Source organism: Dendrobates tinctorius, unplaced genomic scaffold (assembly GCF_039654945.1).
Source record: "Dendrobates tinctorius isolate UK_male_01 unplaced genomic scaffold, ASM3965494v1 ptg000432c, whole genome shotgun sequence".
Taxonomy (NCBI): Eukaryota; Metazoa; Chordata; class Amphibia; order Anura; family Dendrobatidae; genus Dendrobates; species Dendrobates tinctorius.
Window position 1 is genome coordinate 1,415,786 of NW_027362095.1, and position 26,715 is coordinate 1,442,500.

Below are 26,715 nucleotides of genomic sequence, written 5' to 3' on the forward strand. Positions count from 1 at the left end.
GGAGATAATGGTACTCAGGGGTATACGGATAGTTGGCCTGGGAGCTGCCTGAGTCAGAAAAGTAATTGGTGTTATTTGTTGGCCTATACTCCGTTGGCCGCTGCTGTTGGGTGGGTGGTGTTGGTCGGAACAGGTTAAAAACGCCCATTAAAATATTAGTGTATGATGCTATGGGAGCAGGGTCCTGAAAAGCAGTGATTGACATCTGCACCATTGTCATTAATATAGACTGCCTCTCCGGTGTCAAGCTTCGAATTTTATTGGCAATTGTCATGCCGAAGAAATCAAACTCATCCTCGCTTGTGGTCTTTTTAATCAAATCTAGTGTATCCGAGGATGCCTTTAAGGTGGTGTCAATGTGTTTTTTTTTGGTTCTTTTCTTGCTCGGCTCTCCAGACACCGGAAAGGCAGTGGCTACACATGCTTCTGAGGAACCCAATGGTTCATCAGCTGCAGAAACAGATGTTCCTGCAGCTGATGAAGATGGGGCTACATCAGAAGGTGTGTTGCGACATGGTGCCGAGATGTCACCTGCCTCACAAGACCCTGCTCCATCTTCTGATTCATTGACGTTTTCAATTATGTTCCCTTGAGTGCTGTTGAGAGAAAAAAGAAAAACATGAGGATTAAAAATTACATATTTTATTCGGACAAACTGTTTGGCCAACTCCAAAAAAATTTCATGACAACTGCGGTGCCCCATTTTACATTGCATGATTATAACGCATGTTTGTATTTTACTCATTTGGAATCAGTGCGTGCTATATATACACAGTGCAAATTATCTTTGCTGTCAATCAGCGCCAACAAATGGCAGCGAAACATGCAGTATTGTTAGAAGCTGCGGCACATGTCAGAATTTATTGGAGCTTCACAAGCACTTTATAACGCATAGTGAAGATGTCCAATAGAGACCAAAAGTTCTTAGACATCTTTTCATTCAAAGACTTTTATGTATTTTCATTATAATGAAAATTGTAGAATCAGTACGAAGGGCTAAAAAGTATACAATGACAAAGGTGAACGGATGGACTTGCAATGCTTGTTTAACACCGTGTAGCATGGAGGAGGAGGTGTGATGCTGTGGGGGTGCTTTGCTGGTGAAACTGTTGTGGATTTAGAAATGTATGGCATTGTGAACCAGCATGGCTACCACGGAATCTTTAGGCGGCATGCTCTTACATCCGGTTTGCTGTTCGTTGGGACATAATTTGTGTAGTCAACAGGACAATGACCAGAAACACACCTCCAGCCTGTGTAAGGGCTATTTGACCAAGAAGTACACTGATGGGGTGCTACGCCAGATGACCTGGCCTCCACAGTTACCAGACCTGAACCCAAACAAGATGGTGTGGGTTGAGGTGGGCCCGCAGAGTGAAGTCAAACAAGTGCTAAGCATCTTTGTAAACTCCTTCAAGACAGGTGGAAGACAATTTCCAAGGAGTAACTGGAAGCATCAGTGTGCTAAGCATTTCAGAAAATTAAAAAGATGTCAAATTTCTATATCCGAGAAGTAATGGAAATAAAGAAAACTGTTTGAATGCGGTATTTTTTTTTGGCGTAAACTTACCTTCGCAATGTCCGGCTGGTGATGAGAAATTGAAGTTCTTGGAAGTACGGAAATGTTCTGCTGGTTGGGGATGCGCCACTTTTTTGACAGCTGGCAATGAATTAATTAAACCTGTCCCGAACCGAACGCCAACGTTGTTTGACATCACTGTCTACAAAAGAAAGACAACAAGATTTTTACCACCTTTTTTGCTTTAATAACAAGTGATAACAAAAATAATCCTGAAAAAGTTAGTTACCAATTTGTGACTGTGTGGCTTTTGGAAAGGAGTGCCAGTCAGGGTACAGATCACTTAAAATTTTGCTCCAGCAACGATCCCTGTTGCCACGATCTTTGTACAGCCTGTCTGCCGGGTCCCAAAGGGCTGGGTAATCACGCACCTACACACAAATAGAAAATGGAATTAGGAACTATATCAGTTACACTAATAAAAATCTAAAAAACAAAAATTTACATATAAGCCCTAAAAACTAATTTAGGTAGTGAGCACTGATATTGTATAGCTACTAAAAGTAGCCATACGTTAGCGGCTTCATATTTTTCGAATGTGAGTGAGGGGATAATACTCATTGCCTTTTCATAGGCTAATAATATCAACCCGCAGTTGTCTGCGTTTCCTTTCTGAGTGCAAACTTGTATGTAGATGCAACGTCCACCCTATATTTTGGTGCCAGAAATGCAAAGCAGACAACTATGGGATGGAAAATGGAGGCTGGGTTGGGGTTCATAAACATGGCCTGTTTTGAGGCTCTGATTGGCCACAGTTGTATGCGTTTCTTTTCTGGCTGTAAAATTCCTGGGAGGCCTAAAATAATTTTGACGTGGGGTCCCCCTATATTTTTGGCTCAGAAAGGCAAAGCAGACAGCTGTGGCCTAGGCCCCGTCACACTAAGCGACTTACCAGCGATCCCGACACCGATATCAAGGTGTCAGGATCACTAGTAAGTCGCTATGTGCTCGCTGGTGAGTTGTTACACAGACAGCTCCACCAGCGATCAGCACAGCAATGCCGAGCGGACGGCATCGCTGGCCACCCGTTAAAAATTGTATTAAAATACAAAATCTTTTTATTCTAACCTTCCGATGTCCCGCGCAGTCTTCCGGCCTCTCTTGACGCTACGGTACCAGTGATCCTTTGCGAGAATGATCGCGAGAATGTCACGGTCTCACGGCAACGACGTCTCGCGCTCATTCGTGTAAAGGATCACTGTGACCGGAGCGTGGAGAGAGGCCGGAAGACTGCGCGGGACATCGGAAGGTGAGATGCGTGCTGGCCAGTGGGAGACCATCGACCAAAGAAATGTCCATAGATTTCCCAGAGCGATCAGCGATACCGGCAGGTGTGCCGCTCGCTGATCGCTCTCACACACAGCGATTTCGCTGGTGAGATCGCTGTTACGTCACAAAAGTTGTGACTCTGCAGCGATCTTGCAAACGAGATCGTGGCCTCTCAAGGCAGGGAACAGGGTATTTGTGGGAAGCTTATCTTGCTATTTTAAAAAATTTCCAAAAACTAAACTTAATACGTGCTGTTCCCCCTATTTTTTTGGCCCACAAAGCCTATGCAGACAGCTGCAGGCTGATTACCAGGTGTTAAATATCTTGCCGCAGCTGTCTGCGTAGCCATTCAGGCTTTAAAAAAAGAGGGGGACCCCCCTAAAAAAAAAATGACGTAGGGGTCCCCCATATTTTAGGGCCAGAAAGACTAAGCAGACAGCTGCGGGCTGATATTTCCAACCTGGGAAGGGGTTAATATCCATGTCCCCTTTCCCAGGCTATGAAGATCAGCCCACAGCTGTCTGCGTTGCCTTTCTGGCTCTAAAAAAAAGGGGGACCCCCCCAAAAAAAAATGACGTAGGGGTCCCCCATATTTTAGGGCCAGAAAGACTAAGCAGACAACTGCAAACTGATATTTCCAACCTGGGAAGGGGTTAATATCCATGTCCCCTTTCCCAGGCTATGAAGATCAGCCCACAGCCGTCTGCGTTGCCTTTCTGGCTCTAAAAAAAAGGGGGACCCCCCAAAAAAATGACGTAGGGGTCCCCCATATTTTAGGGCCAGAAAGGCTACGCAGACAGCTGCGGGCTGATATTCATAGCCGAGGAAGGGGTCATGGATATTGCCTCCCCGGCTACAAATATCAGGCCACAGCCGCCCCAGAAATGGCGCATCAATAAGATGCGCCAATTCTGGCACTTAGCCCCTCTCTTCCCACTCCTGCACCACGTCGGCGGGATGTGGGGTAATAAAGGGGTTAATGTCACCTTTGATCGGTGACATTAAGCCCGGTTAATAATGGAGAGGCGTCAGTGATGCCGATCCATTATTAATCCAATTATAAAGAATGGAAAAAAACACACAGACACATTAAATAATAATTTTTATTCAAATAAAAACCACTGTTTTTGACAAAATTTTATTGCACGCTCAATCCATTTGGGATGCCATCGATCACCTAGAGAAAAAAAACAAACAAACCAACTAAGATACCTACCGTTCCGTCGCAGTCCATTTAAACGAGTGTCCCACGTCGATCAATCATGGAGAACAGTCACATCAGCAGATGTGACCATTCTCCATGTCACCAGAAACACACTGACAGGAGCTCTGCTCCTGCAGTGTGTAACTGCGCATGTGCCTACAGTTTACCAGAGTTCAGTGACTCCGGTAACCTCATTTACGGCACTGCTGCGTGGGAAAGGTCACACGCAGCAGAAGAGCCGTAAAGCGAGGTCCTGGAGCGGCCGAACACCGGAAAACTTGCCCGAATACTTCCGAGATCGCCGTGGGACCTTTGTTTTTTGTTTATTTTCGGCGGACATTTTTTTTGGGGGGGGAAAGGTTTTTTTTTTAACTTTATTCAAGAACGAGGGGAGCGAGGGCTTCTGGACAAGATGGCGGGGCCTGGATGGTGAGTATACAGTATATGTTTTGTGTTGTATGTCATGTCATGTATGTTGTATGTAATGTCTGTTACATGTATGTTATGTGTTTTGTTACGTGTTTAGCACTGTACAATTGTGCTCGGTGGCCGCAGGGCCTACTCTCCCATCACATGGCCGGATGGGAGCAGCAGGCCCATGCGGCGATTGAGCACAATTGTCGCACTACCGTCGCATGGAGACGCACACAGACAGACACATACATATATACATACATACATACAAACATACATACATACCAAGTCTATCAAACGCCCCACGTCCATCTCCATGCGCCGGTAGCCCTCCATCTTGCCAGAAATCTTGTCACTGCACACTATACTCCGCCCACACACTACACTTCCTCCCGCCTTGACATCATTTCCCCCCATTCCGCTGCGGTTTTTTGCACCCAATCCGCAGGAAAAACTGCAGATCTTTTTAGATCTGCGGTTTTTATGCGGATTTTACAAAGTCCATGAAGTCCAATGGGTGCGGAACCGCGGCAGAAACGCACAAACAATTGACATGCTGCGGAAAATAAACCGCGCGTTTTTTTCCGCAGCATGTGCACAGCGGTTTTGAATTCTCATAGAAAACAATTGTACTGTACACCGCAGCAGAAACTGCTGCGGGTCTGCAGAGGCCAAAACCGCTGCGGAACCGCAGCAAAATCCGCAGCGTGTGCACACAGCCTTAGTAATTTTATTTTGAGGACCGGTTTTCTCAAATTGTGGGTTTAGATTCAGATTTATGAAGTCTGACTATCTTTGCTCCTGGAGAGACTCTGCCTCTCTTACATGCTCTTTTTAATCAGTCATGTGACTTTTCCAGCTTTGTGTTAACCCTGTCCTAACTTTTGTGAAAAGTGTCACTGCCATTATATATTAAATGACATAATTTTTCAAATGAAATGGAAAAATGTCCAAAGCTCAACTTCTGATCTCTTTTATGTTCTGTGTGGTAAAGTATGACCATAAGAGAGATTTCCAGATGATCACATTCTTGATTTCTTTGCATTCTATACACAGAGACCCAACTCTTTTGGATTTAGGGTTGTATATTATAATGTATTTTCTGCTATTGGTAGTATTGTAGTTGTAGTATTAGCCTAATTTTTATACCATTATATAAGATTGTTTTTTCCAGAATGACCTGTCTTGTGTTTGGGTCTGCAGGTTTCCTCCGGCTCCTGATTCATGTGATTGTCCCATATTGATGAGGGCCGTCTGCTTCACACATCTCCTCGCAGTATCGTCATCTTCTCATCATATTATGTCCAGGATAACATTTATTTTCTGTCTCCTCACTGAAGCCTCAGCTGGAATATTGATTCTGATTATTTCCGAGATCCTCCATACCATAAAAAGTAGGAGGAGTCATTTAGTATCGCTGTTGTATGTTATGGAATATTACCCACTTTGTTATATTTGACTAATTATAACACACACTGGATCATAGGATGAAGCCAAGAAAATATTCTACCATCTCATACTCACGAGGACACTGAAAGCCCAGAATACTCAATGTATAGTTAGAAATTATACCCGTTCTTGATACAAGCCTCATAGTCATAGAGGTGCAAGACCCATAGTATCAGTAGAGTACAGCTTTAACCTGAGACAATGATGGCTCCTCTGGTATCACAATAGGGTATTGGGACAGTCCAGTTTGGCACCGCCATGATCTTTCCTTGCAGATATTCTTTACGTGCTCCCGGCAGTCCAGACTGGACATTGCTAATACCAATCCCAGCTCTCCCTCACTAGTCCCCTCTGCAATCATTACATTGCACCTCCCAGGTTACTCAGTGTAACGCTCTTTTGTGATGGGCACAAGCCAATATCTTTTGCACACCCGCTCACTCCTCGCTCTTCCTAAGATATTAAATAATGGGTAGAAACCTGTCCCCTTTTAATTCAGACCATTAGAGGGTCCTCCGAGTGACGTGGCACCCCTACGTGAAACACATGCAACAATATAGGGAACAAAAATATCATTATGTAAAGTAGATATAAAAAATAGCATTTGTTCAAAATTGCTTCTGACTATGAGCATTGTTATGAGTTCATTTTCCCCTTCGCTGCTGAGGTCTGGTGAACTCCCTCTTCTGGTAAAGGAAGGTAGCGAGCCTGATTATCAAGCACCTGAGCCTAATGATGATGACTGGCTGAGTGGAGTAACAGACTGGATATAAGGCCGGCGACACCCTTCTGCCTTGCGGGTGATTCTCTGAGGGATTCTTGGAGACCAGTCTGGATTCCTGCTCCTCAAAAGCTAAGTTTTCTGCTCTGCTTTTTTCATTTGTGCTTTGATTTTGTTTTGCTTTGTTTTTCTGGATTTCTGCCATTCCCTGCTGGGGTGAGCTGAATTCCTATTAGCTCTGTCTTCAGAAAATACCTGAGTACTGATATAGTATTTTTGAAGCCTAGCGTCTTCAGGGCTTTTTTCCATATCAGTCTGTTGGCTCTGGTCTTTGATAGGGTTTTGGCAGATTGCAGACAGCAACCTTCCTTTCCTGTCCTATTTAGTTAGCTTGGGCCCCATCGTTTGCTCAGCCTATCTTTCTATCTATGTAAGTGTTTTTTCATCTTGCTTCACTGTCATTATATGTTGGGGGCTGCCAATTACTTTGGGGTCTGCTCTGGGGCAGTTTAGATTTCCCTTTCTGTCTTTAGGCTATTTAGCTCTCCGGCTGTGATCGAGGGGTCTAGGGCACCGTAGGAACCCCCCACGGCTACTGCTAGTTGTGTTGATAGGTTCAGGGGTCTGCAATCTGATAGCTGCCAACTTCTCTGGTTTTCTGGACGTAGCGACTATTTTTGTGTCTGCCTCTTACGGTGATTCAATCATAACAGAATCACCCGCCATACCGCAGATCCTAGGGTTCTCAATAGTAGGAAGGAATTGTAAAAAGGAAAAAAAAAGTGTATATTTTTTCCTCTATATCTCTGAGGCCGTAGGGGGAATTTTTTTTTCTCTCAATGGAGATAAAGCAATTATCTGATCGTGTGGAGCAGCTCGCTGCTGAAGTGCGGGGAATTTCCACCTACCTTGCTAGTTCACATGCTGTTGAACCAAAGATCCCTACACCTGATGTATTTTTTGGGGATCGGTCTAAATTTTTGAATTTCAAAAATAATTGTAAATTATTTTTTGCCTTGAAGCCTAACTCGTCAGGGAGCTCCGCGCAGCAGGTTAAAATTGTCATCTCTTTGCTGCGTGGCGATCCCCAGGATTGGGCGTTTTCTTTGAAACCAGATGATCCTATTCTGACTAATGTGAACGCATTTTTTCAAGCCTTGGGGTTGTTGTATGATGAACCTAATGCTATTGATCAGGCTGAAAAGACCCTGTTGGCATTGAACCAGGGTCGAGATTCTGCAGAATTGTACTGTCAAAAATTCCGAAAGTGGGCGGTCCTTACTACCTGGAATGATAATGCCTTGGCTGCTCTCTTTCGGAAGGGTTTGTCAGAAGCCATAAAAGATACTATGGTGGGATTTCCTGTTCCCTCTGGTCTGGATGATTCTTTGTCATTAGCCATTCAGGTTGATCGGCGTTTGCGTGAACGCAGGATTGCACGAGAGGTGTTGCCACCAGTTGAACAGGTGTCTGAACCTATGCAATGTGATAGAGTTTTGTCCAGGGAGCAGCGTCAGGAGTTCAGAAGGAGTAATAAGTTGTGTTTTTTCTGTGGAGATGCCTCGCATATTATTTCTGTCTGCCCTAAACGAGAGAAACGTTTTGCACACACGTTTTCTGTTGGTGGTGTTCAACCTAAGTTTCTTCTGGCTATTACTCTGATCTGCTCCCTGTCCACATTTTCCGCCAAGGCTTTTGTGGATTCGGGAGCAGCTCTAAATCTAATGGACTTGGATTTTGCTAAACGTTGTGGATTTCCGATGACACCTCTGCAGACGCCTATCCCTTTGAGGGGGATTGATGCTACTCCTTTGGCGAAAAATAAACCTCAGTTTTGGACCCAGGTGGTTATGCGGGTCGCCCCAGACCATCAAGAAAATTGCAGATTTTTGGTGTTGCATAATCTGCATGATACCATTGTTCTGGGGTTTCCCTGGTTACAAATTCATAACCCAGTTTTGGATTGGAAATCTGTGTCTGTGGTGAGTTGGGGTTGTCGGTGTGCCTTTAGTGAGGCTCCGTTTTTTTCCACCTCTCCTCAGTCGCATGATGTTCCTGACTATTTGGCGGACTTTTATGATGTATTTAGTGAGAATGAGTCTGCGTCTTTGCCTCCTCATAGGAGTTATGATTGTGCAATTGAACTGAGCCCGGGGTGTAAATTTCCCAAGGGTCGGCTCTTCAATTTATCTGTACCCGAGCACGAGGCTATGCGATCCTATATTAAGGAGGCGTTGGAGAAGGGCCATATTAGACCATCCTCTTCACCCTAAGGTGCCGGTTTTTTTTTCGTGGCCAAAAAGGATGGTTCATTAAGGCCTTGTATTGATTATCGTGCCCTCAACAAAATTACGGTTAAATATCAGTATCCGTTACCCCTGATTTCGGATCTATTCTCTAGAGTTAAAGGTGCTTGCTGGTTTACCAAGCTTGACCTCAGGGGGGCGTATAATCTTATTCGCATTAAGCATGGGGATGAATGGAAGACGGCGTTTAATACCCCGGAGGGACATTTTGAGTACCTGGTGATGCCTTTTGGGCTCACTAATGCCCCTTCTGTCTTCCAGTGCTTCATGAACGATATTTTCCGAGACTTTGTCGCTAAATTTTTGATTATCTATCTGGATGATATTTTGATCTTCTCCAAGGATTGGGATTCTCATGTGGAACATATTCATACTGTGTTCCGGATCTTGAGGGAGAATTCCCTGTATGTCAAAGGATCGAAATGCCTTTTTGGAGTACAGAGGATTTCATTTTTGGGATTTATTTTGTCTCCGTCAACTATTGAAATGGACCCGGCCAAGGTACAGGCCATTTATGATTGGGTTCAGTCCACTTCTTTGAATGCCCTCCAGAAGTTTTTGGGTTTTGCTAATTTTTTTCGTAAATTTATAGCAAAATTTTCTAGTATTGCCAAGCCATTGACTGATCTGACTAAGAAGGGTGCTGATGTGTTGAATTGGTCTCCGGAGGCTGTTTCTTCCTTTCAGGAGCTGAAGCGAAGATTCACCTCCGCCCCGGTTTTGCGGCAACCTGATGTCTCACTCCCGTTCCAGGTAGAGGTGGATGCTTCTGAGATTGGTGCAGGAGCTGTTTTGTCCCAAAAGGATCCTGTAACATCTAAAATGAATCCCTGTGCTTTCTTTTCCCGAAAGTTCTCTCCATCTGAACGTAACTACGATGTGGGGAATCGGGAACTGTTGGCCATGAAATGGGCATTTGAGGAGTGGAGACATTGGTTGGAGGGAGCTAAACATCAAGTCGTGGTCCTCACTGACCACAAGAATTTGATTTACCTAGAGTCGGCTAAACGCTTGAACCCTAGACAGGCTAGGTGGGCCTTGTTTTTTACAAGTTTTGATTTTGTGGTCTCTTTTCTTCCTGGAACTAAGAATGTCAAGGCAGACACCCTCTCTAGGAGCTTCTTTGCTGATTCTCCTGTGGTGACCAAGCCTGCTACCATCTTAGGCGAAGGGGTAGTTCTTTCTGCCATCTCGCCCGATTTGAGACGTGCTCTGGAAGAGTTCCAGGAGGACAAACCTGAGTGTTATCCCAGTGGAAAGTTGTATGTTCCTGACCAGTGGAAGATGAGAGTGCTGTCTGAAGTTCATTGCTCTGCATTGGCCGGTCATCCAGGTATTTTTGGTACTAGAGATCTGGTGAGTTGGTCTTTTTGGTGGCCCACCTTGTCTCATGATGTCAGGAATTTTGTGCAGTCCTGTGGGACTTGCTCCAGGTCTAAAGCTTGTTCTCACTCTAGTGGGTTATTGATGCCTTTGCCAATCCCCAGGAGGCCATGGACCCATATTTCAATGGATTTCATCTCTGATATGCCTGTCTCTCAAAGAATGACTGTTATTTGGGTGATTTGTGATAGGTTCTCTAAGATGGTTCATCTTGTACCACTCCCTAAGTTGCCGTCTTCCTCTGAGTTGGTGCCCCTGTTTTTGCAACAGGTGGTTCGCTTGCATGAGATTCCTGAGAACATTGTATCTGACAGAGGAGTTCAGTTTGTGTCTAGATTTTGGAGGACTTTCTCTTCCAAGCTGGGAATTCAGTTGTCCTTCTCCTCTGCTTTTCACCCTCAGACCAATGGGTAGACAGAGAGAACAAACCAGACCTTGGAGTCGTATTTGAGATGTTTTATTTCCGCTGATCAGGATGATTGGGTTTCATTTTTGCCCTTGGCCGAATTTGCTATAAATAATAGAGCTAGTTCTGCCACTTTGATGTCACCTTTTTTTTGTAACTTTGGGTTTCATCCTCGATTTTCTTCAGGGCAGGTGGAGCCTTCTGCCTGCCCAGGTGTTGACACTGTGGTGGAGAGAATGCACCAGATCTGGGACCAAGTGGTGGATAAGTTATCTCTCTCCCAGGAAAAGGCCCAGCGGTTTTCCAACCGACATAGGACCATTGGTCCCCAGTTTAAGGTTGGTGATTTGGTGTGGTTATCATCAAAAAATATTGCTATGAAGGTGGCTTCTCCTAAGTTTAAGACTAGATTTATTGGACCTTACAAGATTTTGGAGATTATTAATCCGGTCTCTTTTCGTTTGGCTCTTCCTGTCACATTTAAAATCCATAATGTGTTCCACAAGTCCTTGTTGAAGAGGTTTGTTGAACCAGTTGTTCCTGGGGTGGCACCTCCGGATCCTGTATTGGTTGAAGGTAACATGGAATATGAGGTAGAGAAAATACTGGATTCCTGTCTGGCTAGACGGAGACTCCAGTATTTGGTTAAGTGGAAGGGTTATGGTCAGGAGGATAATTCCTGGGTCTCTGCCTCTGATATTCATGCCAAAAGATTGGTGCGTGCCTTTCATCGGGCTCACCCTGATCGCCCTGGAGGCGTGGTTGAGGGTTTGGTGACCCCTCCTCAAGGGGGAGGTACTGTTGTGAGTTCATTTTCCCCTTCGCTGCTGAGGTCTGGTGAACTCCCTCTTCTGGTAAAGGAAGGTAGCGAGCCTGATTATCAAGCACCTGAGCCTAATGATGATGACTGGCTGAGTGGAGTCACAGACTGCATATAAGGCCGGCGACGCCCTTCTGCCTTGCGGGTGATTTCTCTGAGGGATTCTTGGAGACCAGTCTGGATTCCTGCTCCTCAAAAGCTAAGTTTTCTGCTCTGCTTTTTTCATTTGTGCTTTGATTTTGTTTTGCTTTGTTTTTCTGGATTTCTGCCATTCCCTGCTGGGGTGAGCTGAATTCCTATTAGCTCTGTCTTCAGAAAATACCTGAGTACTGATATAGTATTTTTGAAGCCTAGCGTCTTCAGGGCTTTTTTCCATATCAGTCTGTTGGCTCTGGTCTTTGATAGGGTTTTGGCAGATTGCAGACAGCAACCTTCCTTTCCTGTCCTATTTAGTTAGCTTGGGCCCCATCGTTTGCTCAGCCTATCTTTCTATCTATGTAAGTGTTTTTTCATCTTGCTTCACCGTCATTATATGTTGGGGGCTGCCTATTACTTTGGGGTCTGCTCTGGGGCAGTTTAGATTTCCCTTTCTGTCTTTAGGCTATTTAGCTCTCCGGCTGTGATCGAGGTGTCTAGGGCACCGTAGGAACCCCCCACGGCTACTGCTAGTTGTGTTGATAGGTTCAGGGGTCTGCAATCTGATAGCTGCCAACTTCTCTGGTTTTCAGGACGTAGCGACTATTTTTGTGTTTGCCTCCTACGGTGACTCATTCATAACAGAGCATGTTCTTGGAATCTATTTTTTCAGATTTTTCTTCAGTTCATCTTGGTCCAATCTATAAACCTTTCTCAACATGGAAAAGGGAAATGACAGCCATGTGACAGAATTCATTCTTCTGGGATTTTCCACTGACCACGTTGTACAAGTTCTACTTTTTCAGATATTCTTGATCCTGTGTATAACCACCATGGCTGGGAATCTTCTGCTCATCGTGGTGGTAAGATATGACCGTCAGCTGCACAATTCTATGTATATCTTCCTAGCTAACTTGTCCTTCCTGGACATCTGCTTCACCTCCATTATCATTCCCAAGATGCTTGTCAATTTCTTCATGGAGAAGAAGAGCATTTCCTACATTGGTTGCTTGGTCCAGATGTATGGCTTCCTTCTTCTTGGTGAGACTGAGTGCGTTCTCTTGGCTTTTATGGCTTATGATCGATACGTCGCCATCAGTAATCCCTTACCTTGCAATGTGATCATGAAGACAATGACTTGTGTTGTAATGATAAGTGCTTCATGGCTGACAGGAAGCGTCATATCGTCAGTGGACATTTACCTTCTGTGTCAACTCACATTTTGTAAGTTCACTCCAATTGACCACTTCTTCTGTGAAGCTCCATCATTAATGGAACTCTCATGCAATGATCTTTCCCTCTTTAATGTGGTTGCGGTGAAGTTGGTTGGGAGCTACATATTTCTCCTGGTTCCTTTCTCATGTATCCTTTACTCATATGGTCACATCATCCTGGCAGTTCTGAAGATCCGCTCTAGCAGATACAAGGCTTTCTCCACTTGCATCTCCCACTTGATCATAGTCGTCCTCTTCTATGGCACAGCTATTATAATGTATATGAAGCCCCAATATTCGGGGCACTTATCGGATAAGCTTTTATCGGTGTTTTATACCATGGTCACCCCAATGCTGAACCCCATTATCTACAGCCTAAGAAATAAAGATGTTCAAGGGGCCATTCAACATCTCAAGAGATCCACAATGAAATCCTAGCCTCATGTTCGATGCCCCATTTTTTGTGGATGCAACCTATGGACTGAGCATTACTGTGGTCTATTTTCTTAAAGGGGCTTCTCAGATGTTACTGGTTGTACCATTTACATGCATGGAGTTGCACTGTGTTCTTTTCTTTGCAGGTCAGCTGGAGTGCGTACATGTGGCTCTGTAATTGGGCAAAAGAGGGAATTTAATGAAGGACGCAACTAAAGTGCATGTTGTGGTTGCAGTTGCATTTAAGCCCTTGAGCCTAGGAAAAATCAAAAGGTCCCTTTGGCACATAGTAGAATACCAATACTACTAAAGAACCTTAATGGTTGAGGCCCTTTTAGAAATTTTGCATTGGGGCCCACAAGCTTCAAGTTAGAGGACTGAGCTGAAAGATGGCTGTGAATGGAGCATGTTTGTATACATACATTGAAGAGCCCATTTAGGGAGGAGGTTAGATGCCATTCTGGGAGAGGGTGGACATATAGTATGTGGTGATGAAGGTCTTTGCAGTAAATACTGTAGACCTTGTTCGGACCACCTTAATTGATTAATCTTTCACTCTATAGTGATGTGAAGGAGACTGAGTGTTGTTGCTGTAGACATGATGTTCTAACAGGGGCCTGTGTAGAACTGAGAAGGACAATGGACTGTCAGACAGTGAGTGGTGGCGATGGAAGTAGTATGGTCTCTTTGTGCCAAGAAGGGCCTCAAGACTGAGTGGAAAGTGGCAGAGTAGGCAGACAGCACAATCAGCGTAGACTCTAGCTCCGACGGTTATGGTAACCGTCAGACCAATAAGGGAACCAATGATGGGCTAGGGTGGTGTGTAACAACCCCGAGGTGGCTGTAGTAAGACGTGCAGCATGAGGAGGATCCCTGTAGCCTGGGAGAGACCATAGTATGTAGGGCCTGAATGACCTGTAGGCCCATCCTGTATTACAATCCTGAACTATGCTAAACTGGGTGGAGTGGACAGTGAGATGAGGAGCACAGTGGCGTCTCCTTAGGTGAGCTCATGTGCTGGTGCAGTCCTTTTGCTTGTAAGGTCCCTATGCTAGAGTGGTCCTAGTGCTAGTGAGGTTCCTAAAGTGGTGTGGACCCTGTGTCCATGTGGTCTCTATACCAGTGTAGCCCTTGTACTGTTCTGGTCCCTGCACCCATGTGAACCCTATACTATTTTGGTTCTTATGTCAATATGGTCCCTGTGCTCTTGTTGTTCCTGTGCTTGTGTGGTCCCTAAACCAGTGTGTATTCTGTTGCCATGTGGTCTTTATGCCGGTATGGACCTCAGTTGTGTGAACCCTGTACTGGTGTGGGTCCTGTTTTCATATGGACCCTATGCTGGTGTGGTCCCTGTACCGGCGTGGTGCCCATGCTGGCATAGTCCCTGTGCTTATGTGGTCCCTGTGCCAGTGTAGTCCTTGTTCTCATATGGTACCAGTGCCCATGCATTCCCTGTGACCCGTGCGGCCCTTGTGACTGTGTTATCCCTGTACTTGTGTGATCTGTGCCCATGTGGTCCCTGTACCCATGTGGTCCCTGTGCGGCCCATGTGCTGGTGTGGTTACTGTGCTAGTGTGGTTCCTGTGCCTACATGGCCACTGTGTCCCTGTACCGGTGTGGTTTTTGTGCTTGTGTGGCCCCTGAGCCGTCCCTGTGTTGTACGTTACCAGTTTTCTTTAATCTACTACGTTCAGTAATTATTTCTCACGTGTGGAGACAAATAAGATATGGAGACTAGTGTTGAGCATTCCGATACCGCAAGTATTGGGTATCAGCCGATATTAGCTGTATCAGAATTCTGATACTTAGTTCCGATACTTTTTTCATATTAAATACCAAAATCGGAAGTTCCCATAATGCTAGGAGCCCGCTCGATTTGATTCAGCCAATGGGGATCCTCAGAAGTGTGGGCACATCCTTTTAGGCATGTAGGCATGATAACTACTGGCATGGCTGTGATTGGCTGCTGAAATGATGTCATGATGCACTATAAAAACCGCAGCAGCCGCCATTTCGGGTTCACTCTGCTGTGAATTCAGTTAGGGACAGGCTGCTGTTGAAGACTGTGAGGGACAGTTAGAAATAGCGATCATCAAACATATCTATTGCTCCACCCAGGCTACATAATCCACCACTGTAGCATTTTATTAGCCCAGCAGCGCTGTTTTAATAGCTGTCTGCAAGGGCTGCGTGAGTGCAGACCCACGCTGTGTAGTGTGTCCTGCAGGCACGTCTGCTTGTAGGCCGCCCAGCGTGTGTCTGCCTCATACACATTTTTCTTTTATTGCTGCTTTTTTTTCTCCTGTATAGTGTGCTTCCATACGTATCCATATACATTGGTTGCAAACACTAAAGGAGTGGACAGCGGAGCCTTTCAGCAGCCTTTCAGTGCTATAGCCCATTTCTCTGCACTGATTTTGGCTGTCTGATAGGTCTCTCTGTGTGTGAGTGCAGCTCCCGTTGCAGTGTGTTCTACAGCCACCGCTGGTTGTAGTCCGCTCAGCGTGCGTCGCTGCCTCATACATAGTCCTTTTTTTGCAGCTAATTTGTCCAGATTTTTGCTCCTATAATAGTGTGCTTCCATCCGCATCCATTGTCATTGGTTGGTTGCAAACACTATATAGGATTAGATAGAGGAGCCTTTTTGCTGGCTTGTGCCCTTCAGGGCAAGCCAGACTAGTATCACCCTATTTTTTGGAGCCTCATCAATTGCATTGTAGGTTAGCTTCCTGCATTGTAATCGCTCCAAAAAGTTTGTGATACTATAGCTTTCAAACTTTGGTCACATCCTTTTATTTTTCCCAAAAAAAAACAAAAAAAGGAAATAAAGTTCACCAAACATTCCACTTTAGAGTTGTGTAGGCCACATTAGCTCATATTAAAGTGTAGTACCACACACTCTTAGCAAAATTAGTGTTTCTTATACTGGTTAGCAGGTGTTCAGGAATAAGAACACTAAGGCTGGTTTCACATTTGCGTTTTTTTGCGCTGTAAAAAAACGCATACGTGCGCATGCGTTTTTTCCCCTATATTTAACATGGGTGCGCATACCTGCGCGCTGGCATGCGCACGTATGCGATTTTCATGCGCTGCGTTTTTTTGGGGTGTGCGTTTGTATTTTACAGACGCAGCATGTTGCATTTTTTGGCCCTGCAAAAAAGCGCATGCGCACGTATGCGCACATTTTGCGCTAAAAATGGCCATTATAGCCTATGGATGCGCATACGTGCGCACTGGCATGCGCATGTAAGCGTTTTTTTAGCGCTGCGTTTTTTTGGTGGTGTCCACTTGTTGTACTAGTTATAATCTTCTAAAGTCAAAAAAAAAAAGTCTATATAAAGGAGGTGCCTGCCAAAACTCTGCCACTACTACACTGACAGATTGGAGAGCAGACAGTCAACAAGGAACCCATCTTCTATCAGCGAAGAATGTGAGTATATTACATTATATGCCTGTCCTTTTAAATTATGTATGTACTAATGATTTTTATTATTTTTACATGCAGTATGTCTTCAGAATCCGAGTATTCCCCATCGCGGCAGGAATTGGCGCAAGCAGACCGTGAGGTGATTATTTTCGTGCATCTGGTAAGTATATCTGCTGCTTCTCCAAATCTCTTACGTTTTTTTCAACTTTTTTAAGACATCGTCATCATCATCTTCTGCGGACGGGACTAGTGAGGGCGAAGAGCAGGAGCAGCGAAGCCAAGTCCCGGTGGTGATACGGAATGTATGTATCAAATGATTTGTAATGTTCTTTATTTTTTATCTTCTATTTTTACTCTTTTTGATGTTTCTTTTTTTGTAACTTTTTATTCAATTTAAATTTGATTATTCTAATGAATGTGTTTTGTCTAGGTTCCACAACGGGATGAAGACGTCTACCTGGATAATGAGCAGCTCATCAGCCTGGTCCAGGAGCGTTCGCCGTTGTGGGACAGCCGTGACCGGCTGCACAAGGACATTGTGGTGACCCGGCGGCTATGGAATGAGGTGGCCGGAGCGTTGATGGATGGCTGGGACAGCACCACAGCATCCTCCAAAAAGGCGTTTAGTGAGTATTTCCCTGCTCTGTATTGTGCCGCAGTGACTGTTGTCCTTGACGGCACTGTTGGGTTTCGTGCTAGGCATATTCTAGCAGGAAACCCAACAGTGTCATTGGGGTCTACAGTGACTGCTTTGAGTATTGTATTGCTACATTGTGCTGCAGTGACTGTTGTCCTTGACGGCACTGTTGGGTTTCGTGCTAGGTGTATTTTAGCAGGAAACCCAACAGTGTCATCGGGGTCTACAGTGACTGCTTTGAGTATTGTATTGCTACATTGTGCCGCAGTGACTGTTGTCCTTGATGGCACTGTTGGGTTTCGTGCTAGGTGTATTCTAGCAGGAAACCCAACAGTGTCATCGGGGTCTACAGTGACTGCTTTGAGTATTGTATTGCTACATTGTGCCGCAGTGACTGTTGTCCTTGACGGCACTGTTGGGTTTCGTGCTAGATGTATTCTAGCAGGAAACCCAACAGTGTCATCGGGGTCTACAGTGACTGCTTTGAGTATTGTATTGCTACATTGTGCCGCAGTGACTGTTGTCCTTGACGGCACTGTTGGGTTTCGTGCTAGGTGTATTCTAGCAGGAAACCCAACAGTGTCATCGGGGTCTACAGTGACTGCTTTGAGTATTGTATTGCTATATTGTGCCGCAGTGACTGTTGTCCTTGACGGCACTGTTTTTTTTTTAACAACAGTGGACAAAGTCCGAACACGTTGGCGTTCGATCAAGGACCGCTTCAACAGTGATGTTCGTGCTGAGGGCCAGGTTCGCAGTGGATCTGCGTCAAGGACCAGAACTAGATATCGTCACTATCACGCGTTGCAGTTCCTAAGACCGGTCCTTGCCACGAGATCGTAAGTATTATAAATTTTGGGTTTTTATTTTTATTAATCTGTGTTTTTCTAATCCACAGCTGATGCTTCTTGTAAAGGCATGGTAGTAATGATTTTCCTTTCTTCCACAGCACCTGGAGCAGCACCCTGCAACCTGGCCCTGGAGCGGTCCTTCCTCGGACGTCCTCTGACCCGTCCCAGCCATCCGACAGCCAGGAAGCACCTTGCAGGTCAGCCACACACACAGCTGGTGACCAGGAAGCTGGGCCATCAGGTGTTCCCCTGTCCCAGGTCTCTGCCACTGGTTATGCGGGCACTACCCGCCAGCGGCAGAGGGCCTTGGACAGGAATGTCTTGCCCGAGTTTATGCATTTGAGCGAGGCCTTTAATTCCAGCCTCAAGTCACTGTCCGACAGAGTTGAAAGCGGTTTTGCACTCATGGAACGTGGTTTTAACCACTTTGAACACCGCTTCAATTCTGTAGAACAGCGCCTTGACCGTCTGGAGGCCGACCTCAACAGACCAGCACACCATTTTTTTAGTAAGATTGAAAAGGGCATGGCGGAACACCTTAGTCCTGAGCAACAGCTGAATGTGCTGCAGGCCTGCAACAATGCTTTCTTGCAGGCTATGCAGCATAATCGGTACGGTCAGCAGTCAGTGGTGTCATTTCCACCTGTGCCACCATTGACTCGCTTCACCTCACTACCGACTTGTGCTGCATACCACTGCAAGGACACCTCTATTCAAAGCCAGGACACCCACCGTTACACCACCACAAGTCTGAGTGCAGCTGGTCACTTCACCGACACCACCATGGCAAGCGCTGCTCCTGTCTGGAGCACCACCGCCACTCCCATGCATGCGTGGAGCTCAGCCACCACTAGGCAAACATGGAACAGCCCTGCCGCTACAACAACATGTAGTAGCCCTGCCACCACCACTCTGCAAACCTGGACCATCACTGCCGCCACCAGTCCTCCTGCAAGGACGAGCACTGCCAACGAAGAGCAGCAGCTGCAGCCACCTCAGCAGCAGCAGCCACCTCAGCAGCAGCCACCTCAGCAGCAGCAGCAGCCACCTCAGCAGCAGCAGCAGCAGCCACCTCAGCAGCAGCAGCAACCACCTCAGCAGCAGCAGCAGCCACCTCAGCAGCAGCAGCAGCCACCTCAGCAGCAGCCGCCACCTCAGCAGCAGCAGCAGCCACACCAGCAGACGGGGGACCTACACTCAATATTTGCCCCTAGTTCAAGGCGAAATCTATCAAGGCGGGCATTGGGCCAAAGTCGGTCCAGGCACACAAGCCTACGGCGACATGCCATGACAACTAATGTACCTGAACAGATTTCCTCTCCTCCAAGTGTTCCTAGTTTAATTCCCTTAACTGGACTACCTTCCCCCACAAGTTTTGTTGCCCCTTCCCCTCAAACACCGTCTTCAACTGCAAGTGTTGCATATTCCCTGCACACCCCCAAATTGAAACCATCTGCCCCCAAACGCCGTAAAAAATAATTTTTTGGTTTATTTTTGTGATTAAAAATAAATTTACATTTGTGGTTCACCATTACAAAGTTTCATTAATGTTGTTTGCGCCGCTCACACACACTGATGGGTAAATACATGTTAAAAACCAACCCAAGGCCTAATATAGTCATATGTGAAATAACACGGACTAGTATAGTCATACCAAGGCCTAGTGTAATAACTCGAGTTTTACCAACTTGGATCTGGTTTCATGAAAAACAAACTGTTGAAACTTGTCTAAAAAATAAGTTTCTTTCTAGTTTCACCAGTTTGTTTTTTGTGAAACAAGATGCTAGTTGTTAAAAATCGAGTTATTACAGTAGGCCTTGGTATGACTATACTAGGCCGTGGTATTTCACATATTACTATACTACTAGCCCCAAGGCCTACTATACTCATATTTGAAATACCACGGCCTAGTGTAGTCATTCCAAGGCCTAGTGTAATAACTCTAGTTTTACCAACTAGAATCTGGTTTCATGAAAAACAAACTGTTGAAACTTGTCTAAAAAATAAGTTTCTTTCTAGTTTCACCAGTTTGTTTTTCGTGAAACAAGATCCTAGTTGGTAAAAATCGAGTAGGCCTTGGTATGACTATACTAGGCCGTGGTATTTCACATATGACTATACTAGTAGGCCCAAGGCCTACTATACTCATATTTGAAATACCACGGCCTAGTGTAGTCATTCCAAGGCCTAGTGTAATAACTTGTAAGTTGGAATGGAGCAGATTACATTCATCCACTCAATGCTGACTTGTATTCCCCATTGACTTTCATTGGGGTTGGGTTTTGAGGGTTGTGTTTTGAGAAAATCACATACTTTTTTTTCAACTAGTTGCACAATTTTCTCTTGAAAAAAATTGGTTTCCTGATTCATGGCCTGCAGCTTTGCTCGTTCCAATATATTTCACGCAGACTAGCAATGCTGCATTTTAACTCATATGTGTATTTACCTGCCCAGGTGTGTGAACATCAAAAAATTCAGTTATACATGGGAAGTTTTTTATTTAATTTGAGTTTAAAAAATATAGTGCACTCAGTAATGGTATCAAATAAGGTTTTTTATTACCATAAACAAACAAAAACATTACACCATTTCATCTTGCCAGTGCACCCGTCCTACATCAGAAATAAAGTAGGCCGCAAATTGGTCCCTCATTTGGCCAACTTCAACGGATGACCTGAGAGTGTGCTGAGTGAATTCAGGCAATGGGTTGGGAGCATCATCGTCCAGTTCAAAGGTCGGGTGCTCTTTAGCCATCACAAAGTTATTTAGAACCACACAGGCCTTCACCACCTCATCGACTGTTTCAAGTTTAAGATTAATGGCCGTGCCCAGAATTCGCCATCTGGAGACAAGAATCCCAAAAGCACACTCGACAGTTCTTCTGGCCCTGGTCAGCCTGTAATTAAATATTTTTTTGGTGTGGTCCAAGTCACGGCTGGAGTAGGGTTTCAGTAAGTTTCCGCACATTTGAAAAGCCTCATCGCCAACCATTACAAAGGGCAGTGGCGGAGCTTCGGTGTGAGGAAGAGGCCGTGGCATAGGGAAATTAAATTGGTTGCCATACAACCTCCGGCCCATGTCTGAGTTTTTAAAAGCCTGTGAGTCATTACCACGGCCAAATGCTCCAATGTCCACTGCTACAAACATACATCCGGCATCCGCAATCGCCATGAGTACTATTGAAAAGTACTTTTTGTAATTATAGTACTCAGATCCCGTTCTTTGGGGTTTGATGATCCGTATGTGTTTACCATCAACAGCTCCCAAACAGTTGGGAAAATTGCATACTGTCCAGAATTTGTCAGCAATTTCCATCCACTTTTCAGCGGTGGGCAGGGGCATAAATTCTGGACAAAGAACATTCCAGAGAGCCCGGCAGGTGTCAGCAACAATTCCAGACAAGGTAGAGATTCCAATACGGTACTGGAAGTGTAGTGAAGATAGGGTTTCTCCAGTCGCCAGGAATCTGTGAACAGACAAAGAAGTAAAATTAATATTTATGTATATTATTTTAAAAAGCTATAAAATAAAATATTAGTACATTCACGAAAACTAATTACCCAAGGTTTTGAATACTAAATTTAAAAAAAAACCATCAGACCGCACCCCTTGGTTTTTAAAACATACCGTAATGTCACCAGTAGCCGTTCCTCAGGAGGAATTGCACGACGGAGCTGTGTGTCCTGTCTCCGGATGGATTGTTGGACACGAGCAAGCAAATCCATGAAACTTTCGTGGGACATCCGGATATAATCTGTAAATTTCTCCGGGTTTGACTGGAGCTCGCTGTAGAGGGTGTGGTATGCCCCGCGGCTCTCCCGGAGTTCAACAATCGGATGTATCCACATACGCCGCCATCTTCGCTGCCTCTCTCTCTTCCTTTGTTCATGGCAAGCAACTGCATACGCCTGAGCCATCGAGATGTCCAAATCCAAGTTGAAGTGAAAACTCTTCCAGCGCAGATCCATGGTCACGAGAAGAATCAAGCAAATGTGAAGAATACTGTAGACAGGGTCTATATATTAACATACCACACCCACAATGCAGTCCCATTGGTCTTGTGTGTTGTTGAATGGTTGTTTTTTCTTTTTTGTGGGGTTTTTCCAAAATCTGTAAAAAAACGCAAACGCACAAAAAACGCATACAAACGCACAAAAACGCTGCGTTTTTTTCCTGCATGCGCATAAAAATGCTTGAAAAAAATGCAGCGTTTGTATGCATTTGTATGCGTTTTTTTAATGCGTTTTTTTGCGGGAAAAACGCGCTGCAAAAAGAAGCAAGTGTGAAACTAGCCTTAGTTAGCATATTCTATTGCTGGTTTAATGAGCATTACTTTTACCAATGTGATTATTTCTACCCGTTTTTGCTTTTGGCAAGCATGTGTGTTTTTGACAGTGTCTAAGTGTTCCTAATTCAAGTAAAACCTGATAGGATCAAGGTGCGAAAGCAGGCATCCAGGTGCTTTTTCTTTTTGGCTTTTGGACAAAGGCATGAGAATGTTTTGTGGAGCATGGTTTTGTTTCCCTGTTTGTTCTTTTTCTCCAATAGCCTGACAAATGAAAGGTTCCTGTGTTGCAAAATGCACTTTGTCCTGTCTTCAGACATAGAGGAAGAACTCTTGACTTTGGCTGGCTGTTTTTTACTTTTTCAAGTTCATTTCAGCATGTTTAAACATCTTTAGCTTTGCATGGAGTTTCTGAAGTGTAGTGGTTGTCACGTTCACCTCACACGCGAACGGTCCCCAGTTCGAAACTGGATAGAAGCATGACATTAGGCGTTGATATTAAAGCTTTTGACGTTGAGTCTTTGTTCTCGATGGCTCATCATGACCACAGTAACCTTCCGCAGCCGGTTTCCGTAGTGTAGTGGTTATCACGTTCGCCTAACACGCGAACGGTCCCCATTTCGAAACTGGGCCGAAACACGCTGTTACCCTTTGGTATCCAAGCTTTTGACTTTCAGTTCTTGATCTCGATTGCTTGATGTCACCACAGTAAGCACTTGCATCTGGTTTCTGTAGTGTAGCGGTTATCACGTTCGCCTCACACGCGAAATGTCCCTAGTTCGAAACAGGGCAGAAACACAGCTTTTTCTCTTGGAAAACAATCTTTTTGACTTTCAGTGCTTGTTCTTTATTGCTTGCCATGACCACAGCATTTTTTGTTGGGTTGAATCGGTTGGTTTCTGTAGTGTAGTGGTTATCACGTTCGCTTTACACGTGAAAGGTCCTCAGTTTGAAACTTGATAGAAGCCTGACATTAGGCGTTGATATTAAAGCTTTTGACGTTGAGTCTTTGTTCTCGATGGCTCGTCATGACCACAGTAACCTTCTGCAGCCGGTTTCTGTAGTGTAGTGGTTATCACGTTCGCCTAACACGCGAAAGGTCCCCAGTTTGAAACTGGGCAGAAACACGCTGTTACCCTTTGGTATCCAAGCTTTTGACTTTCAGTTCTTGATCTCGATTGCTTGATGTCACCACAGTAAGCACTTGCATCTGGTTTCTGTAGTGTAGAGGTTATCACGTTCGCCTAACACGCGAAAGGTCCCCAGTTCGAAACTGGGCAGAAACACGCTGTTACCCTTTGGTATCCAAGCTTTTGACTTTCAGTTCTTGATCTCGATTGCTTGATGTCACCACAGTAAGCACTTGCATCCGCTTTCTGTAGTGTAGCGGTTATCACGTTCGCCTAACACGCGAAAGGTCCCCAGTTCGAAACTGGGCAGAAACACGCTGTTACCCTTTGGTATCCAAGCTTTTGACTTTCAGTTCTTGATCTCGATTGCTTGATGTCACCACAGTAAGCACTTGCATCTGGTTTCTGTAGTGTAGAGGTTATCACGTTCGCCTCACACGCGAAATGTCCCCAGTTCGAAACAGGGCAGAAACACAGATTTTTCTCTTGGAAAACGATCTTTTTGACTTTCAGTGCTTGTTCTTTATTGCTTGCCATGACCACAGCATTTTTTGTTTGTTTGAATCGGTTGGTTTCTGTAGTGTAGCGGTTATCACGTTCGCTTTACACGCGAAAGGTCCTCAGTTCGAAACTGGGCAGAAACACAGCGTTCCTCATGCAAACTAGCGCTTTTGACAATGAGTGCTTGATCTTTAATGCTTGCCATGACCACAGTAAACGCTCTTGTCTGGTTACTGTAGTGTAGTGATTGTCCTGTTTGCCATCCTCCTGAAAGTTCCCTGTTTTGATCCCGGGCAGAAACATGTGGCTTTTCTTTATTTTGATCACAAACGTATATTGTTGGCTTAATTAGCCTTAGTTAGCATATTCTATTGCTGGTTTAATGAGCATTACTTTTACCAATGTGATTATTTCTACCCGTTTTTGCTTTTGGCAAGCATGTGTGTTTTTGACAGTGTCTAAGTGTTCCTAATTCAAGTAACACCTGATAGGATCAAGGTGCGAAAGCAGGCATCTAGGTGCTTTTTCTTTTTGGCTTTTGGGCAAAGGCATGAGAATGTTTTGTGGAGCATGGTTTTGTTTCCCTGTTTGTTCTTTTTCTCCAATCGCCTGACAAATGAAAGGTTCCTGTGTTGCAAAATGCACTTTGTCCTGTCTTCAGACATAGAGGAAGACCTCTTGACTTTGGCTGGCTGTTTTTTTCTTTTTCAAGTTCATTTCAGCATGTTTAAACATCTTTAGCTTTGCATGGAGTTTCTGAAGTGTATTGGTTGTCACGTTCCCCTCACACGCGAACGGTCCCCAGTTCGAAACTGGATAGAAGCATGACATTAGGCGTTGATATTAAAGCTTTTGACGTTGAGTCTTTGTTCTCGATGGCTCGTCATGACCACAGTAACCTTCCGCAGTGGGTTTCTGTAGTGTAGCGGTTATCACGGTCGCCTCACACGCGAAAGGTCCCCAGTTCGAAACTGGGCAGAAACACAGCTTTTTCTCTTGGAAAACGATCTTTTTGACTTTCAGTGCTTGTTCTTTATTGCTTGCCATGACCACAGCATTTTCTGTTTGTTTGAATCGGTTGGTTTCTGTAGTGTGGCGGTTATCACGTTCGCTTTACACGCGAAAGGTCCTCAGTTCGAAACTGGGCAGAAACACAGCGTTCCTCTTGCAAACTAGCACTTTTGACAATGAGTGCTTGATCTTTAATACTTACCATGACCACAGTAAACGCTCTTGTCTGGTTACTGTAGTGTAGTGATTGTCCTGTTTGCCATCCTCCTGAAAGTTCCCTGTATTGATCCCGGGCAGAAACATGTGGCTTTTCTTTATTTTGATCACAAACGTATATTGTTGGCCTATACTATTACTGGTGGTTCAGTCCCTCTGTCCTTGTTCACATTCACGTCACTTGACAAGTGGAAAGGTTTTAAATACAAGAGTTAGGACTGTCCCACAAGGGTTGCCGTGACGTGGCGGGATGGCTTCTACATTATTTTGATCAAAATTATGTTAACTAAATACCCTTATTATTACTATTATTACTACCTTCATGCAATTTTTGCAATATATTTTTTTACTTTTTTATTCCAGGATATTTGTTTTGTGTTTTGCTTTTTGGTTTTCTCTGTGTAAAGGTCATGTGTTCATATGCAATCACATTTTGCATGCACATTAATTTACTTTTTCTGCTCAGACCCAGTTTCTCATTTGTTTCATTGTGCATTCTGTGCATATAAGGGTGTGACCGCCCTGTTTCTGAGTTGGAAAATCCATCCTGTCTGGCCTATACTATTACTGGTGGTTCAGTCCCTCTGTCCTTGTTCACATTCACGTCACTTGACAAGTGGAAAGGTTTTAAATACAAGAGTTAGGACTGTCCCACAAGGGTTGCCGTGACGTGGCGGGATGGCTTCTACATTATTTTGATCAAAATTATGTTAACTAAATACCCTTATTATTACTATTATTACTACCTTCATGCAATTTTTGCAATATATTTTTTTACTTTTTTATTCCAGGATATTTGTTTTGTGTTTTGCTTTTTGGTTTTCTCTGTGTAAAGGTCATGTGTTCATATGCAATCACATTTTGCATGCACATTAATTTACTTTTTCTGCTCAGACCCAGTTTCTCATTTGTTTCATTGTGCATTCTGTGCATATAAGGGTGTGACCGCCCTGTTTCTGAGTTGGAAAATCCATCCTGTCTGGCCTATACTATTACTGGTGGTTCAGTCCCTCTGTCCTTGTTCACATTCACGTCACTTGACAAGTGGAAAGGTTTTAATTACAAGAGCTAGGACTGTCCCACAAGGGTTGCCGTGACATGGCGGGATGGCTTCTACATTATTTTGATCAAAATTATGTTAACTAAATACCCTTATTATTACTATTATTACTACCTTCATGCAATTTTTGCAATATATTTTTTTACTTTTTTATTCCAGGATATTTGTTTTGTGTTTTGCTTTTTGGTTTTCTCTGTGTAAAGGTCATGTGTTCATATGCAATCACATTTTGCATGCACATTAATTTACTTTTTCTGCTCAG

The 26,715-nt window shown here is 44.5% G+C and overlaps 1 protein-coding gene, 1 long non-coding RNA gene and 5 other non-coding genes across 7 annotated transcripts; 6 read left to right on the plus strand and 1 right to left on the minus strand.

Annotated features, from left to right (window-relative positions):
* Positions 1–213: 213 nt before the first annotated feature.
* On the minus strand, positions 214–2,083 carry LOC141076915 (uncharacterized). Its single transcript, XR_012227531.1, has 3 exons — positions 1,809–2,083; positions 1,571–1,721; positions 214–596 (listed from the first exon to the last, which is right to left on the minus strand). It is a non-coding gene; the product is annotated as an uncharacterized lncRNA (long non-coding RNA).
* Positions 2,084–12,405: 10,322 nt separating this feature from the next.
* Positions 12,406–13,338, plus strand: LOC141076913 (olfactory receptor 2D3-like). The gene has a single exon (XM_073564143.1). It carries the CDS (start codon positions 12,406–12,408, stop codon positions 13,336–13,338), a length of 933 nt encoding a protein of 310 aa, XP_073420244.1.
* Positions 13,339–23,589: 10,251 nt separating this feature from the next.
* On the plus strand, positions 23,590–23,662 carry TRNAV-AAC (transfer RNA valine (anticodon AAC)). The gene has a single exon. It is a non-coding gene; the product is annotated as a tRNA-Val (tRNA).
* Positions 23,663–23,748: 86 nt separating this feature from the next.
* Positions 23,749–23,821, plus strand: TRNAV-AAC (transfer RNA valine (anticodon AAC)). Its single transcript has one exon. It is a non-coding gene; the product is annotated as a tRNA-Val (tRNA).
* Positions 23,822–24,236: 415 nt separating this feature from the next.
* Positions 24,237–24,309, plus strand: TRNAV-UAC (transfer RNA valine (anticodon UAC)). Its single transcript has one exon. It is a non-coding gene; the product is annotated as a tRNA-Val (tRNA).
* A 768-nt stretch (positions 24,310–25,077) lies between these two features.
* Positions 25,078–25,150, plus strand: TRNAV-CAC (transfer RNA valine (anticodon CAC)). The gene has a single exon. It is a non-coding gene; the product is annotated as a tRNA-Val (tRNA).
* A 97-nt stretch (positions 25,151–25,247) lies between these two features.
* Positions 25,248–25,320, plus strand: TRNAV-UAC (transfer RNA valine (anticodon UAC)). Its single transcript has one exon. It is a non-coding gene; the product is annotated as a tRNA-Val (tRNA).
* Positions 25,321–26,715: the final 1,395 nt, after the last annotated feature.